General features: G+C 39.5%; 1 protein-coding gene across 1 annotated transcript in view; it reads right to left on the minus strand.

Annotated features, from left to right (window-relative positions):
• The window catches only part of LOC310945976 (transmembrane protein 132B), a gene marked incomplete at both ends in the record, with an annotated part of 177,706 nt that overhangs the window by 114,984 nt on the left and 44,118 nt on the right, over positions 1–18,604 (minus strand). Inside the window, one exon of the mRNA XM_083912242.1 lies at positions 10,984–11,124. Coding sequence (XP_083768368.1) covers positions 10,984–11,124 — 141 coding nt within the window. The remainder of the gene's footprint in view (positions 1–10,983; positions 11,125–18,604) is intronic.

The following is an 18,604-nucleotide window of genomic DNA, read 5'->3' on the forward strand; positions in this document are numbered from 1 at the left end:
AACTCCAGAGGAATCTTGATGAGGTTAATTTAATCACTTACAGGTATCTGGTTTGCCTGCAGCGTCAGTACAAAGCAGCCACAAAGTTAGTTTTCCCAACTGTTTTTTTGACCAAAATAAAATAAATAAAAAATCTCAAGGATGCATGTTGATTTTTTTCAACCTGTTGAAAATGTTTAGAAATGAGATTGGTCTATTGCTGTACCTTCCCCTTCTCTCACCTTAAACCCTTTCCTTCCATTTACACTTCCTCCCCTCCTGCCATACTTCTCCTCCTCCTTCTTCTTCTCTGTGCTTACCAAAATTGTCCTCTCTTGTGTCCTCCTTATTTACCTCTCTTGTCAAAGCCCTGTTAATGTAAACATCTGGACATCTTTACAGCTCATACCCACAAACTTGGCTTCAACTAAAAAGAAAGCAACAAAACAACAACAACAAGATTATTCAAGGTCAAGATGTGAGAGGACAAAATAGACACAAAGATGGAACAGCCTCATCGACCTTTTGCAAACCAAACATGCTTGACCAGAATTGAAATAGAAAATAAGACCATAAAAAACAGAATTGTCTATCTGCAAGCAATCTAGGGAGAGAGGGCGTAGATGGCAAAATGGGAAGATGAGGAAAAAAGAAAGTAGGTTAGAAATAAAGATAGAGGAGAAAGACATAAGCCATCCGTGATGCTTCAATGCACTATAAACTAACAAAACCCATCTTGGTGGAGTACATGTGTACATGTACCTGTAGAGACCCCAATTCTGTGACATGCAATAAAGGCAAGAGAGAAGAAGGAAATGCAGATAAGGTAAATAAACACTGACTGTAACCACTTGATTGGGCATTTCCTCTCCTCTTCTGTTGAAGAAACCCCACATACTTGCTTTTATTTGTGTGTACTTGCATTTTTATTTTTGTAATTTTTTTATCCATTTTCAGACAAATCTGTACTCAGCGTATGAGGTGTTGAAATACAGTACATAAAACTCTCTTATAATATACTGGTAGTGGAAAAGCAGAGTGGGGGGATGAGTTAACATTTTGGTCATTTTATGGGAACTTGGAACTTGGGGATGAGATTATTTTACAACCTTAATCATCTAAATGAAAGATTACCCAGTAATCTTTACCCAGATTACCCAGTTTAGGATGAGAAAGTTTTGGCATTACAGTTACTTAAAGGGTTGATATGCCACAAAGTCCCTCACTTACACCTACTGGTAGCTAGTTTTGGTTTTAGTTGCCCAGGTTTTAAAAATCAACCCTATTGCCATTTGGGTTGAACGGAAACTAGCTTGTGATACACGTATATGTCATAGCACATAGATTAAAAAAAGAAAAAGGTCAACAGCATCATGTCTGTCCAAAACAGTGCCATGGTTTCTCTGGATGGTCCTCTGTTTGCAGTTTCAGTTTTCATTTGCTATTCTTTGTAGAGGTGTTGAGAACATATAGAAACAGATAGATAGCAACGGACCGAGCATCCTACTGAACCAAAGTCAGTCAGAATCAGCCCTGAATGTGTTGAACATATGAATGGTGATGTGTTCACTTAATGTTGAACTGAAGTGATTTTGAGTAATGATGTGCCTGAAAAAAGGCGATTAAAAATGTAAAGTTAGCAAAGTGATTATTGATTTAATCTTCTACTTCTTTGTACCAAAAAAAAAGTCCCTATAAAATATTTTAGAGTGAGGTCTGTGGATTCTCCAGAGTGACCAAGAAATTGTTTTTGAATGCTAAATGCTTATGAATATGGTCCGGAAAACAAAAGTCAGTTTATTGCCATTTTCAGAGACAGATATCTCAAAACCTGCAGGATTGTTAAAACCAAAACCATCTGCAGCTGAAGTTCATGTATATATAAAGTGTCATGTAATATTATTCAGGATAAAGCGATGCGATAATATCAATGGTAGGCACTCGTTGAGAGACATTCACTGATGTGTATGGTGTCTGTCCATGTGTGTGCTTATGAGGTATCGGGGGCATTTTATGTAGGATGAAGTAGGGCAAGTACTTTGTTAGAGTGATGGGGTAGAGAAACATATTTAATACAGAAGAACACACACACATTGACTCTGCACGCCTATAACATAAACATAAAAATATTTCAAACACACACGCTGCGATGAATAAAAATGGGATATGAGTATAACTGTCTCGGAGGGAATTCTCCATTTTTCTCTCTCCAGGGACAATCACTAACAGCAACACTGTCGTGCTCTCTGGGCCTCTTTCCCTCTTATTTTTCTTGTTTTATTTATTCATCCCAACTCACTCACTTGAACCCCCCCTCTTGTTTCCTCTTTCTCCCTCTCCCCCCCTCCTTCTCTCTTGTTGCCACACAACCATTTCCCTTTCTATCCTAGCCCCCTGTTGCTGTGTTTCTAATCCCCATGTGTTTCAACAGAGACTGCAGACATCTTGGCCCCATGTCTATGCTACGTGTGTGTGTTTGTGTATGAGTGTATATTCCAGGGTGACTGCCAGCACTCTATACAAAAGCTCTCTGTTAAGTTAGTTTTGTCTTTACAAACGACTAAAACCATGCAACACTTAACCCTGCGCCCTGTCTTTCACCTCTTCTCGTGCACATTAAAACTTAATCCTCATACCTGTGTGTTTCTGTGTGGAGCTACATTTATAATTCAAGGTTTAAAAGTACAAGCATTCTTCAGAAGGGTATAGGCTCCAAGCATTTTTCATAGGTTGCGTACAGATAATTGACTCGACACTGAGGAGCTAACGCGAGTGCTTGTGCCTTACCTCATTTGTGCAAATAAAAAGTATAAAACATTTGATTGCATGAACAAATCTGTGCAGTATGTGTTTATTTCAATCAATGTAAGGTGACAGAGGCTACACACACATACACAATGTTTGTGTTTGAATAACGAATAAGAAGTTTATATAACATTTATGAAATTTATGACTTGGGTTGATGAATAACTCATGTTGTGTTAGTTCACCTATGTATGAAGACGTGTGGTGATGGATGCTACAGTGACAAGTGCATATGTGCTTTTAGTGGAGGCATTTGCATGTATTTGCATAAGTTGGTATCAATTCACATTTCCCATAATGTGTAAATGCTGTGCATGTGTGTATGTTTGGAAAGCTATATTCCATATGATCTGAGCATGATTTTTGGTCAGGCATCCACTAAATGCTTGTCACAATGTATTCTCTAAGGAAATATAACAGAGACAGGTTTGAACGATACCTTACGATATATGACTTTCTATTTAATGCTATGAAACGCTGTTCTATAAATGACCACGACGGTTAAGTTTACACACAAAAACAAGGTTAAGACAAGAATAAAGATTGTGGTTTAACATAGTACTTCAGGGACATGAAAACAGGTCCCCCGGGTGAAGGTCCTATGTTTTGGGACCCATCCACTACCAGTCTCCGGAATTTGAGGGTCTTCTACTGTCACCTGATTTTAACATGGTTTACTAGATTTTAGGACTACAGCATGCACACAACTCTATTTAACACAGTTTGTCTACAGTAGACACCATAGGATAACAGTTGGTATATTAAAACATTTTTGTCATCATTTAGAGGTCTGACTGCATTTTTGAGTTTTGTGGTTTGTGCAGATTTGATGTTGTTGTCTGCCTCGATTTTAGATTTAAGTATATAATTAGTTAACATTTTTAATCAATGGACAGTAATGTGACTTCCTTGTTCACTGATGTGCCTGTGTGTAGAAATAAAGCAGCTCATGCGGAGCTATTAGGTTTGTTTAACTCAGTAAGAAACAAATACTGATGATAACAAATGCATCAACATAGTGCTCAACATCTGTCACTTTGTATTTAAAAATAGAGTTCTTATCAAAATCTGATTAAAATGCAAAACAATATACTAGCAACTCGAGAAATAGCTGACCGCCCTAAATTCAAACTATTGGAAGAAGTTATCTTCCTCTTCAAAGGGATATTGACCCGTTTACCTGGATTAAATCAGACAAACATCTCTTCAAACAAAGGAGAATACAATATATTGTTCCTTTTAATTTTGATATATGCTGGAAAACAATGTAATAAAAAAAAAATGGAACTCAAAACAACTCTAAACAAGGACAAAAGCTTTAAGTATAAATTATCATACATTCTTTTAACAAATAAAGCACAGTGTTTATTGCTGTAGTACCTTGTGGTCACTGTTCAAAAACAATGATTATCTGCCACAATATCACTGCTTTCCTGGGAAATTGCTGATTTGTCTTATAAAATATCATGTTTTACCTCCTTTTAATGTTGCAAGTTGCACATAATATTAGGGCAATCACTTACTGAAGTACTTTCTTTAGACTGATTAATTCTATTTTACAGTGCATGCAGTATAATACAGTCGAACATGGTTTAGCTACTGCAGGACATACTGTAAAATCAGTAAATGGGACTTCTGTCCCGTGCTTGTCACTGCAAGCAAAGGGCTCAGGATGATGAAAAACTTCAATGTTATTTAGCACGCGCTCACACACACGCACGCACGCACGCACGCACGCACGCACGCACGCACGCACGCACGCACACACACACACACACACACACACACACACACACACACACACACACACACACACACACACACACACACACACACACACACACACACACACATGTCCCTGTTTGGAGTGTGGTCAGTGCATTACCCCAGTTCTGGTATTGAACAAGGCCCATTAGCTGTGTTAATCTATAGATCTAATCATGATCATGAAATTGAGCATTGCTCCCATTCTGACAACATCCGTTACACTCATAAAGTATGGCCCCCAGACACAACCGAGGTCATCCTGAGCCTGTTCCACTTTTTGATAGGTTCAATTTATTCAACATGCAAAGTGATAAATAAACACCATATACACGGTGGGAGGTGAGGAAAAACTTCCGAAAGGCTGTGACAATGACTAACAATATGCAAAACAACACTGAAAATTCAACCAGGTCAAGCGTGCTACACAAGCAACACAATTTATGAATAGAAATTGAAGTTAATAATCCAATTCATTTTACTAGAAATAATACACATGGCAGAATGGCAATGCACAATAACATATTAAAATTATACTACAATAGTGTGAGAAGGGAACAACAAATGAATAATAACTTGAAATAATAATTAAAATGAATTCCAACAAAAGGCGTATCTTGCTCTAGGGCGCCTCAGTGGTATTTTCTGAGGGAGAGGAGACATAGATCCACACCCCCACATCTCATTATATTTTATTTTTCAAAGCACTGGTACACAGTGGCAGAAGGGAAGGGAGGCAGAACTAAGCAGAGTGTCAATAACACAGTATGAAAGCACTGTGTAATTACAGCTAAGTGATATCAGAATAGCAAAACATGAGAAACACAAAAATAATGAATAATTACTGTGTAATCAAAATCAATAAAGAAACAAATAAGAGCCGCAGAAGAGCTGTGATTCAAACTTCTGTGCAAGTTGGGTGCTTTAATGAAAAGATAATTGAGGTCTCCCGGGACATGTGATTGTCAGACACTGAGTCAGGACGAGGACTTAAATGTAGACCCAACACAGATGCAGTTCAAATCACAGTTTGTTTAATTGGCAGAGTCGGTACACCAGTAGGCAGGAGGAGCAGGCTATGGCAGGTCTGAAACAGGCTAGGGTCGGTATCAAAACTCCTAGGATAAAACTCACACGAAGGAAATGGCTTAAACGCTGTCACAGGAGAACAAGACAAACTGACACAGAGGGAAGCGAGCACAGGCTAAATACACTAGGGAAAGGGAGACAATGAGACACGTGTAGAACATTATGGCGGGGCAGGTAATCACACAGAAAGGCCGGAAGTGAAGGAACCTGAAAAGAGACGACCAAAATAAAACAGGAAACACAAGACATGAAACATGAGGAAAAACTAAGATTATCAACAATTGTTTCCTTCTTTGGTCTGTCAACCTACATAGATATATACAAAATGTATGAAATACAGCATCCATACACCCACCCCATAGACGCACAGAACCATAAACACATGCACGATCACTCACCACAAAAACACACGCAGCAAAGCCTGCGCTCTGATTCTAATTACTGCATCCCCTCACTATACAATCCTGTATTATGCTCACAAACTGAACACCGTATCATGTCAGATCATCATCACAGAGCAACATTAGGTATCAGGAATCAATTCACAAGATTAATTGTCAGAGGTAGTAATCATTCCCGCCCTCTCATTCATAAAAAGCACTCTCGTTGTTTCATGTCTCAAGCAGAAATATCTCATTAGAGATTAATAGAAATCAGCTCTTTTAATTAGCCATCCCACCCACACAATTGCAGATAAAAGCCTGTGCCTGTTGTATGCTGGCAACGGTCTGTATACATCTGTACAGTATGTGTATGTGTGTCTTCCCTGTAGTAAAATAATGTCCGCTTTACTCCCATCTATAGTCCTTATTGTGTGTGTGTGTGTGTGTGTGTGTGTATGTTTGGGGTGTGTGTGTGTGTGTGTTTACGTATGTATGCAATACATGCGTATGTATTTGTGCTTGCTGCATCATAATCTGAGCTTTTAGGCATCTCTTTGTTTACGGTATCACTTTGAAGGTGGCAGGAGTGTGTATGTGTATTTGGATGTGTGCATATCTTTGTTAGAGCCATATTATAATCTGGTTTCAAACAAAGCACTTTCTATGTTTACCCTGATGTCATTTTGATGAGTTTTTTCTTCAGGCCAAAAAAAAAACAACCTCTACCCCACGTGGATATGTGCCAAAGCTCACGAAAATAAGCAACCATTTAGAATCACCTCCATCTTAACACCTCAAACACACCATCCTCATGGATGACAACAGGCCAGGAAAATAACTTCCTTGCCTCTTGGCTCCAATGGCTGGCATATCCCAAAATTCATCAAATACCTTTAGTATTTCACCTTAGGAATATGATTCCATGAGCAATCCAAAAATGTCCAAAAATGTGTTGCCACCACATCAATACTGTGTGTGGGTTATTATTCACCAGTAGCTACCACCTGACCCTTAGCTACACCTACAACTAGGGCGGCTGTGGCTTGGTGGCAGAGTGGGTCGTCCTCTGTTCGAGAGATTGGTGGTACGATCCCCATCTCCCCCCGGTCCACATGTCGAAGTGTCCTTGAGCAAGACACTGAACCCCAAATTGCTCCCCGTGCTGCGCATGGGTGTGTGAATGTGGTGTGAATGGTTAGATCAGATTAGATGGTATGTAGATGTCCACTGCCGTCTGTGTGAATGGGTGAATGTGACAAACACTGTGAAGCGCCTTGAGTAGTCAGATGACTAGAAAGGCGCTATATAAGTACAAGTCCATTTACCCATTCCCCAAACAGTAATTGTCCACTCATAGCTCAACCAGAACTAGGTTACATAACAAGTTATGAAAGAATGGGAGATCCGAGAGCTTGAAAGGACTTGCAGGGTAGCTAAGGTAGCTGGGGCTTAGCAAAACGTCAATTATAGGTATGACTCTCAATGCCATTATGATTCCCCCCCCAAAAAACTTTGATACATCCTGTACCATATGTACTATACAAAGACACTATCTTCTAAGTATTGAAAAAATCTGATGAAAACTTTTAATGTTCTTATGCTCTAAATAAGAGAGCTTTAAGTTGTTGTGTCATCAGTTCTATTTCCCTCAGTGCCACATTTTGATCATCCGTTGCCATTGATGCTGTCCATCTATCAAGGCTCGATCTAGCTAACGGCTAGCTAAGTGGTGCACATTGAGCTGGGCTGCAATAACAGTTTCATGCGTTAGGAAGTCATTGATCAGCAGAGAGAGAGAGAGAGAGAGAGAGAGAGAGAGAGAGAGAGAGAGAGAAAGAGAGACAGAAAGAAGAGAGAGAGAGAGAGACAGAAAGAAGAGAGAGGCAGACAGACAGAGAGAAAGGACAATAAACACAAGGTTGGAAGAAGACATGGATGAAGAGACGGATGAGGTGGACAAAAAGAAGGAGGAAGAAAAGAGGATCACATCTTATCCACGTTTATTGGTCAAATAGCTTTCCATTCGGCCATGGCTAATACAGTTTTCAAGTGTGTGTGTGTGTGTGTGTGTGTGTGTGTGTGTGTGTGTGTGTCTGGACTGCAGTTGTGTCACCACATTAACAGTGCATAAACGCAGCATTCATACTAGTGGGAAATGGCAAACATATAAATGTTTTACCTGCAGCCTGTATCTGTACTGCAATATCATTGTTTCTTTGGAGAAATAATAAAGAAATAATAATAGCCTGTAGGTTTTACAAGCAGGTTTTTAAAAGCTTTAAAAAGAAGCTGTTAGTCACATGTAGCACAGTTTAGTTACTTAATATGAACACTTCATGAGTTAAATCATTTCAAAATGCTATTTACTGCATGTGTTTTAAAAAGAACATTTAAAGTCAACATTTCAATATTCACAAGAAAAAAAGTTGTTTTCCCATGAAGGTGTGACAGTGATTTAACAATAAGTGTTCAGCCCGACTGCGCTTCTGTCAATCATAGCATAGGCATTTTTCATATCATGCATATCTCAATTTGGAATTAAATTATGTGACTGTAGTTCTTGGAGCTTGCTGTGAGCTATAGCAGTATGTGAGGGCGCACTCACACTTGGCCAAGATGATCCATGCTGTGCTTTAGTGTGATTGTCCCCCCTCCTTCTTCCCTATATTATATTTTCATCTGACCAAATCTGCAGTAAACACTCCACTTCCGTATCAAACCACCGCAAACCTTTCGGCAGAATCTTTTCAAATGTCTATTGGAGGAACAGTCATATATAAACAGACATCAGGACCGCCATCAATGCCGTGCTTGTACACATGCACATACTCATGCTTGTGGATGTGCAATCATGCTTTACTCAAGACACTTCTCTCAGCCTGGCCGTGGCTGGGAAGCGCGCCGTTCCTCGGCAAGGAAGAGTTGTACTCACACTGGTGAAACGAACTAGACTTTAGCTGTGATCGTGCTTGGGCATGGTACGAATTGTAAGTGTGAGTAGATTTTTAGTCAAACCATCTGCATCAAGGCTAATTTAATTTATTTTCCCTACCTGTTCCTTATGCATTGTGTTGTTTCTGTACCATGACTGTACCTTGTGCACTCCCAGTAACCTTTTCTCTGATACCCAGTTAATCTCAGTTACTGTTTGCTATCTTGATTTTATTTAAGTGTGACATTTTTTCTTACAACCTTGAACTTTTTTTACATCTCATCCACACTGATTACATTTCATCTGACTTGGTTATGTTTTGTATCAGTGCCGTGCAACAACATATTCATGTTAACCGTGCACTGGGGTCAAGTACTGATCACCTGTCAAATTAACAACAAAATGAAAACTGCAGTAGCTGGTTTTATTCTCCTGACAAAAACTAACATTCAGTAACACACACAATACCAAGCACACACACACACACACACAGTCGAACACCACCTACCAAACAAGGGCAGATCAATTACCAAGTAAGTGGCAAATTTAGCATGACCCACAGGTCAGTATTTTCAACCACTGTTTGTCAGCCTACTGTGTGTTTACTTGTACTACATACTCGTGGTGTGTGTAATGCTTGTCACCCCCCCACCACCACCACCACCTTAGCCTATGAATTCTACGCTCCATACATACCTTAACAGAGAAAATAGATCCATTGTTTCATCACGCCTAGAAATGCAACTGTATCTCGTTACCAATATCCTCATTCACATTTTAAGATGTTACAAATTATATACAGCTACATAAAACACTGAAAAGTGGTAATTTAGAACAGAAGTAGATGTATAATAAGAACAGAGTCATTGCTATGTCAAGAAGATTCAACTTTTCTTGTTACAAATGTTTGGTCTGAACTGGGTTTCAGAGTTCAAAGGTCAAGTCAAGAGCCAATCATATATAGCTTTCAATATTATAACAGCCATGTTTGCGTTCACATATTTCTATGTGCATTTTGAAAAAATTGTGTTAGAAAAGTGGTACTGACACAGCAAAATTTGATAAAGTTTCCTTAATTGAAAAAAAAGTTCTTATACTCGGTGAGGAGGTTTTTGCTTTTCTTAAAAAAGAATTGACGTACAAAATAGGATGGAATTTTTTTGCAAATGCCTTCACTTAAGTGAAAAAAATTAACTTCCATGCTGTCACTGTCCTCTTCTTTCCTCTCTTCATCTCTGGACAGCAGGACACATTGCCAATAGCTGACATGAGAGAACAATAAATAAAAGATTCCTCTTTCCATCTATCTCTCACAGATGGGTTAGTTGGCCAAAGCATCTTATTTTGGTTCTGGTTTGCAACATCTACTCTCTACTTCTTCTACACTGTTTACAGGTGGATTACAGCCATGCAATTGCCAATGCCAACTTCTGATGAAAGTACACTGTAGCCTGGTTAATATGCTCCCATACCAGTTGATAGACATAGCCCTAATTAGTATTTTTTTTTTTTTGCTTTAAATTTGCTTGATGATTGGACTGAGACACAGCTAATATCTACAGAGTTCAATTTTTTTTTGGATAGCACATAGAAAGTTAACATTAAAATTAAAACCAGAATCAAGCTCAAAGAGCCATCTTAGCTTAGACCTTGTAAACTCAAATCTGCAGATGACATATAAATCATGAATTTTTCATTCGCTCTTTATCACAGAAGATGTCACTGTAAAAACAACTAAGATCTCTCGTTGCCATAATGTAGGGCATTAACAATTCCAGGCCCTTGATGCAGAATAACCACAGATATCTCTCTCTCTCTCTCTCTCTCTCTCTCTCTCTCTCTCTCTCTCTCTCTCTCTCTCTCTCTCTCTCTCTCTCTCTCTATCTATCTATCTATCTCTCTCTCTCTCTCTCTCTCTTTCCTCTCTCTCTCTCAGACATTTTATGCATCCACAAATACAAAAGGAATCAGTTAATCAGCTGCTGACAGAGGAAGCTGTTGGAAAAAAGCAGTGGTGAGACTCAGTCTTACCTCTCTGCTGTGGAGGAGGCCCTTCTCTGACACATCACCGCCAACGAACTGCTTCCCGGTGCCATTTCCTGTTTGATCTCCCACGCGACGAGATTGCTGGGTTTCACAGCCAGAAAGTTAATGCCTGACTGGAACCACACCCTGTAGAGAGGGATGAAGAAGGAACAAAGAGAGAAAAGATGAATCAAGGTTAATCTAAAGTTCACACAAGCACATCATAAACAAAAGGGGAAACAAAGTTGTCACAGTGACAGTTAGGGGGGGGATTTACTTAAAATTTAATTAGGTTTGCTTAAAATTTCCCTGCCCCTGATTTTCTCGCTGATTTTCTTTAATCCTTGATACGTGCCATACTCTTTGTATAATACGTCTTTTAAAGCGGATTCACTCAGCATGGTGCTGACGCCCACGGTAGGCTTTGGTGGAAGAAGACAAAGAAGTGACAGCAGAAGCTCTGATAAAAGTTAACAATTTTACCAGATGAATTGGATGTATGCTGAACTTGATACCCAAATGGTGAGTTTGTTGATGAGAAAGGCCCCAACGAATGGCCAATTTGTTGTCGTTTATTCTGTTAATTTTACTCCCTTTCTTTGCCGTTTTCCTCTTAAAATACTGATTTTTTTTTCGTGAACATGTAGAGACAGAAATTACAGGCCATTGTCTATACCGATTTTGCCAATTCCGATTTTTTTGACCCCTTACAACTATAATTCACATCATACAGAAACATGCTTGGAACCTTTCTTTCTTTTATTGAACCAAACTACAAAACATAACATGTATAAAAAAAATAGTATACATATTGGTAAAACTTACTTTTTTAAATGTGACAGTCTAAAATTAATAACTTAACAACGCAGAACTGAAGGGACCTTTCAAACAATAAAATAAATAAGCTCAAATAAAAAATGCAGCACGTAATGGGACCTTAAAAAATATTTGTATTATATTATTATATCTGTACTACAGTACTTTTCCAAACAAAAAAAAAGTTGCAACAGGTAAAAGCAGCAACTGAAGGACCTAAAGGCAGATGAGGTTGTTCTTGTTGTTGTTGTCGTTGTTGTCGTTGTTGTTGTTGTTGTTGTTGTTGTCAGAAGCTAAATGTAGTTACTTGAACATTAATAGTAGATTTTTCTTTACAAAGAGAAGCACCTGACATGCGGCTCTTTTTCTCATCTACCTGTTTCTGTTTATCGTTGTTGTGGAATCCGCTTGTCGGAGGTCAAAAGGTGCACCTGAATGCACCACAAAGTCCCTTCAGCTCACTCCCGTTGTTTGTTTACATAACTCACGGAGAAGACTGACATGTTTCCACACCGGCAACTTTAGGGAATCAGGAGGATTTAAGTTCTGGTGAAGTTCAGTTCAGTTAAAAGCTTTTAATGTTAAGCTGCAGCTGTATGATGTTCAGGTGGCATTAGCAGCAACTTAACTACGCAATAAAGATTGTTTTATAGAATGACAAGGTATAGACCTGTTCTATAGGAAAAGTATCCTTAAATTACGTCTGTTCTGATCTGGCACTATATAGAAAATAAAATTTTAAAAAATAACGACCTTCAAAAGTGTGTTTGTGCGTGCGTGTGTGTGTGTGTGTGTGTGTGTGTGTGTGCGTGTGTGTGTGTGTGTGTGTGTGTGTGAGGGGGGGGGCTTAAATAATGGTAGGGGAAACACTTCCTTCACTCTATCTTTCCCCAGTATTTTGCACAGATATACTGTATTGTACTCATCCTCTCCCTTCTCCAGTTTCACTTCTCTTGTCTCCAACTCTCCCTATACTTCCATGTTTGTTTCGGTTTTCTATTAGATTTCATACCCCTTCCATTCTTTCCAATCTTCCCTATCCTTCCATTCCAGATATCCTCCTTGTTTCTATTTCTCCTTCCTCTCCATTCCCTCGTTGCTCTCTCTCTTTTATTTTCTATACCAGGTCTTCTCTTTCATCTCTTTTCCTCACCTCCTCCTAAAGCTTTTCATCCATTCCTCTGTGATTTACTTCCCTTCCCTCCCTACCTCACTCTCTTCCTTCCCCTTATACCTTATACCTTCATCCCTCCCTCTGCCCCTCCTCCATCCTTCCACCTCAAGGCATCCTATGGTTAATCTCTTTATTTTCTTTCTCCCTCTCTAATCCGTCCCGGTGTGTTTTGTTCTATTCATCACCTTGAAGAGACCCTCCCTCAGTTTATCAACACACTTCATGGGCACACACACACACATGCATGCAGGCTTGTTTACTGCTTTTCTTAATAACACACAGACAACAGTCTCTGGCATATACCAACACTGACACACTCATAAACTTTTTCCTCAACACAGAAGGGGAGGAAAAATGCCAATCCTCTTTCTCTCCTTTTCTCATTACTTTGTCTCGTTTTATGTCTTGCCAAAATCTGCCAGCAGATATGCCATGCCCATCCCACATGTACATATGTTTGTGAGTGTGTATCATGCACTGTATACTGTATGCACCTTTGTGTGTGTGCTGTAGTAATCTGAACAAGGTTTTTGTTTTTTGATGCAAAGGGAATAACCCTCTTATGAAAACTTGAAACCCACTTTTTTCCAGTTTCACTCTGAAATCATTTTTCTTGCTTTATTTTGAAAGGAGGAACAAATGTTCCCTGGTTGACACTTGCTGTTTGTGAGGGCAAAGTGAGTGTAAAGTTACAACAAAATGTACTCTTTGCAGGTAAGGCATGTGTACACACTGCCTTGTGTGTGTTCATGTTGTGTGCAGCTACATAGCATAAAATGACTGTTGGTCCCCTAAAAACTCCTCTTTTATAATTATCGTCAGAATGTTATATAACATTTTTAGAAATTGATTTGGTTCTAAACTGATGTTATATATGCTATTTTGTCATGTTTGTTAACTGCTGTGCATGTTTTGTAGATTGCCCTGGCTAGTAACTTTGTAATTTTAATCAAATGTTTTCTATATTCTATATTCTGTTCTGTTTTTAGGGTGACTTTAACATCTGTCCAGGGACTACATATGAAAAATAGCCTCTTGGCTAATTCTGGCGCATTTACAGTAATGCTATTAATGTGCACTGTCCCTGTTTTCAAATAAACTAAACTTCAGAAAGACAACTATCTCTCTCATTCTGTCCCCTCTATCTCCCTCTCTCTCTCATCCACACTGTTTTCCTTCCACCTCAAAGGAAACTCACTTCACCCAGACCATGGCAGCAGAAGTATGTAAAGTAATGTGAATGACAGAATGACAGGAATGGAAAACAGAAAACGTATGCCTGAACAACTTCCAAAACAACAACAAAAAAAACATTCCAATACCATTTCCCATTTCCTACTATATATAACATTTTTCAACAGCTGGCTACTACCAATCTCAGAACCCAATGACTACCTGTTTGACGGCACAAACGCCGCCTCAAGTAAGAGACGTGAAGAGGAAGTCCTGGGGAAATGAACAACAAAGAACAGCATATTTAGTTTTATCAATGAACGATGAACCTCAAGAGAATTATCACTTGACTTCCCCTCATCTCTATGGACCATTTAAGTGTCTTTCAGCTGTTTGTTTTGGTTTACCAGCCAGCACATTTACTGTTAAAATTACATTCACTGCTCTCGTCAACCTAGCCACAGGAGGTTGCTGTTTTCAACAAAACAGCTCTGATAAAGACCACTTTGCACTACCTGCCCAGCACCAAACAGCAGCCAAAGTTAGCGACTAGCTGGTGAATTTAGGAGCTACAGAGCCAGATATTTCCCCCAGGAGTGCTAGATGGAGAGTGAATAATGAATTTGCTGAATTCAAGTGAATGCTGATGTTGCTTTTTACAGGGCATATGTCAAACATGTCTAGCGGATTATTCCCCAAAGAAGCGAAAAACCAGGTTAATGCTGCTTTAATCATGACCACAATCTTTCTCTACTATACTTTATATTCAGTTGCTTAGACAATTATTTGTAAAAACACAATGAAAAATTACCTTTTTAATTGTTAATGCATAAGGGGTTGTTGCAAAACTAGTATGTATTGTACGTATGATTCCAGTGAGACTTGTATCACAAGTCACACTGCTTGTTAATGCTAACAAGAGATGTGACTTATTCCCTTGCTCTTGCATACCCCGAAAATATCCATAGATAAATAGTTATTTCACACACACAAAAAAAGACTTTGCACAAAGATGAAAGACTGTAATAACAATGCTAGGACCCTTCAATTTACCCCTAAAAACAAGATGATGTTTGTGGGAAAAAGATGATTGATTGTGCTTGCCTGGATGATGAACACACCTAGCCACCACACACACACACACACACACACACACACACACACACACACACACACACACACACACACACATACACACACACACACACACACACACACATACACATACACATATACACAGATGTAAGAAAAGCACAGCTGTCAGGACTTTTGGTGTGTATGTGCCTGTCTGTGTGTGTGTGTGTGTGTGTGTGTGTGCGTGCATGTCTGTCAACAAGCAGGATGATGGACAAGGCTGCGTCCCTAAGCTGCTTCTGTCAGATCTGTGTACAGCAACAGAGCCTGACAAGTGTGTGTATCTTTCTCTGTCTATCTGTTGTTTTTTTTATTAAGGTAACTGCTCTGTCTTGAAGCTGGATGACTGATCTGTAACACATGCTGTCTGATAAGCCTTAACACATATTTACAAGTTTCAGTTATCACTATCTCAAAATAAGATATTTTATTAGAAAAGTGCCTAATTTATATACAAAAATGTATTGTTATTATTGTCAAAGCAAGCATTTCAATAATTTCATTGTAATACATTTAGAAGTGTATTTACAGCAGAAACATTAACAGACCAATTATTCCTCCCTTGTTCCCCGGATGACACTCATACATTTGCAGCTGCAGTCTGCTCCTGTTGACCACTGAGTATCTCACAGAGCATTACAATTGATTTTATTTTCCTTTTTCTTCTGGAGTAGTGCCTTGTTTATAGGCTCTTCAATACTAATTTTTCCAAGTGGAGAGAAAAGGCAACAGGACAGTATGCCATGAAGCAACACCGCGAATAAAGTATCCCTTTGCACTTTTAAATCCCAATTATATGTTTAAATGCAGCATGTGTTACTGTCATACCTATGATGATGCTTCTTTTCCTTTTTTGGTGTCCTTTCTTCTATGTCTGAGAGGATCTCACTTATGCATATTGTACCTCTGCTTAGCAATATTTCTAATTCATGTTTTGGATATTCAGATTTTACTACCTCTGAATGCCCCTGAACACCCACACAGGTGTGTTCAGTTAATCCAGTTGATTAGACCTCTTCTCAGGACTGTGTGGGTGTGTCTACTTGTATTGATTGACATCTTCCTGGGTCTTCCCTTTGTTTCACCTGTAAAGGCGGGACAAAGTACACCTTTATAATTCTTATTTGTAGACGGAAATTTATGACCTCATAAATTCCTTTCAAATTGTCATCAAAGCTCCGCCCACCTTCAACCCGAGCAGAGGTCTCATCAGCCAGAAGAACTGAAAACACCTGTGTGGGTGTTCAGGGGCTTTAAGCTGCCGGGAGATTCTGGCAAGAGACACTTCATAAATATGCCAAACAATCCATTTGTGGAAGTTACTGCTTTAATCTGCCTTATATATTTACCAAATATCTATTTTTAACCAAAAAAAATAGCAAATAAAAGACAGCAGTTGACTGGAAAGGATGGAAGAGGTGAATGTGAATTACGCTTTGCATATTTATAGCTTAGCCCTTCCACACTGGACTAGTGATCCAGGAAAGTAAGCAACATGTGCGGGAGGGGAATAACAGATCGTTCTGCTGAAAAGATCACTTACAAAATCACTTAACTCCAATAAATTCCCTTTACACCTAGTCCTATATTTTCAATACGCTTTTCACATCCTCACCTGGATTTTCCAACCCTCAATACTCCAAATGCAAGGAAAAAGGAAAAACACTTATACACACACACACACACACACACACACACACACACACACACACACACAGACACACACGTAGTGCATCTAATCATGATCACCAATACACACCGACACACTATCTCATTCTTACACAGGAGCACACTCAGCACTAACACAAGGTCATGCAGACCTTTGAGCCACATGTATGACTGTGTGTGAGCACTGTAAATCACTGCAATGTCACTGATAACTCTGGTTTCCTTGAGGAGCATCTGATGTGATAGAAGGACAGATTAACACTCAGCAGAGAGAGAGAGAGAGAGAGAGAGGTTTTTTTTTTTTAAATCTACTTTATTTAGTGGTCATTTTTTTTAACCGTACACAATGTACAAGTTAATGGCTAATAAAATATCTTTTAAAACGCAGTCTTGATGAATAAATAAATAAATAAAACATTTACATGAGGAAATCAGCAAACAACAGTTCTCCAGCTGTGATAGAACAGCACACATTTTTGAAACACCATATATTTTTAAAAGAGTCTAGGTCCCCTGCAGTTTCATAAAAACTAAAATCTACCAGCAGTCTGGCCTTTATCATGTTAACACAGACAGGGACCGACTCCACCTGCAGGTTTTCCTCCACCTTTCTCTTCCTGGTCACATACGCTGCCATCTTAGCCTGCCCTAAAACAAAGTTTAAAAGCTGGCTCTTGTGTTTGTGCTGGCGAGTGTATTTAAAACCACAAATAAAAACCTGCTTACTAAAACTCTCTTTAAAACTTGTAAAAACAGAAACAGTGCTGACAGTCAGTGACACTCATAAAAACAGTGGGAAAATGTCTCTCTTAGTCCACAGAACGGGCATTTGTCCTGCACTGTATTGTTTATCATGGCTACAAAGGAATGTAGCCATGATGCTGTGGAGCAGCCTCCACTGTAAGTCTCCGTGTCTCTTGTTCAGTGGAGGCTTGTAGAGACACCTCCACTGAGGCCTGGATCCCAGGTCCAGTCCTAAAAAAGTCCTCCAAGGAGTGTCCCTCCTCCTTAGGAAGGAAGAGGACACTCTGTGGGACCCAGTGCATCCTGTCCCAAAAAAAATCAACTAAAACTTGTTGTACCTCTGCCAGAGGAGGATCAAGACAGGGCAGCCGGTGCCACAGCGCGGACGAGACCAGGTTGTTCAGGATCAGGGTGCGACCTCTGTATGACATTTTTGGTAAAAGCCATTTCCACTTGTTGAGGCGCCCCTTCACAACAACATTCTCCCAGTTTTTCTTTTTATGGGTCTCGTCCCCCAGAAAGACCCCAAGATACTTGAGTCCTCCTCTTTTCCAGTGTAGGCCCCCGGGCAGCCTGAGCCGATCCCCCAGCTCCTCCCCAACCATCAGAGCCTTGCTCTTCAGCCAGTTCACCTTTGCAGAAGAAATAAGACCAAAGTCTTTCACAGTATCAGTTAAAACATCTATATCTGTTTGTGTATTGACCAACACAATAAGGTCATCAGCATAAACTGATATTTTAAAAGACACATCACACTGGGGGAAACACACACCGTTTAAATTATTCCAAAGTTTATCGAGCAGAGGCTCGATGGCCAGAGAGTACAACATCCCAGAGAGAGAGCAGCCCTGCCTCACCCCTCTCTGGACGCCAAACGGAGCACTCAACCCGCCTTTTATCTTCAGGACACTCGCAATG

The sequence above is a fragment of the Echiichthys vipera genome (genome assembly GCF_963691815.1).
Source record: "Echiichthys vipera genome assembly, chromosome: 4".
NCBI classification, from domain to species: domain Eukaryota; kingdom Metazoa; phylum Chordata; class Actinopteri; order Perciformes; family Trachinidae; genus Echiichthys; species Echiichthys vipera.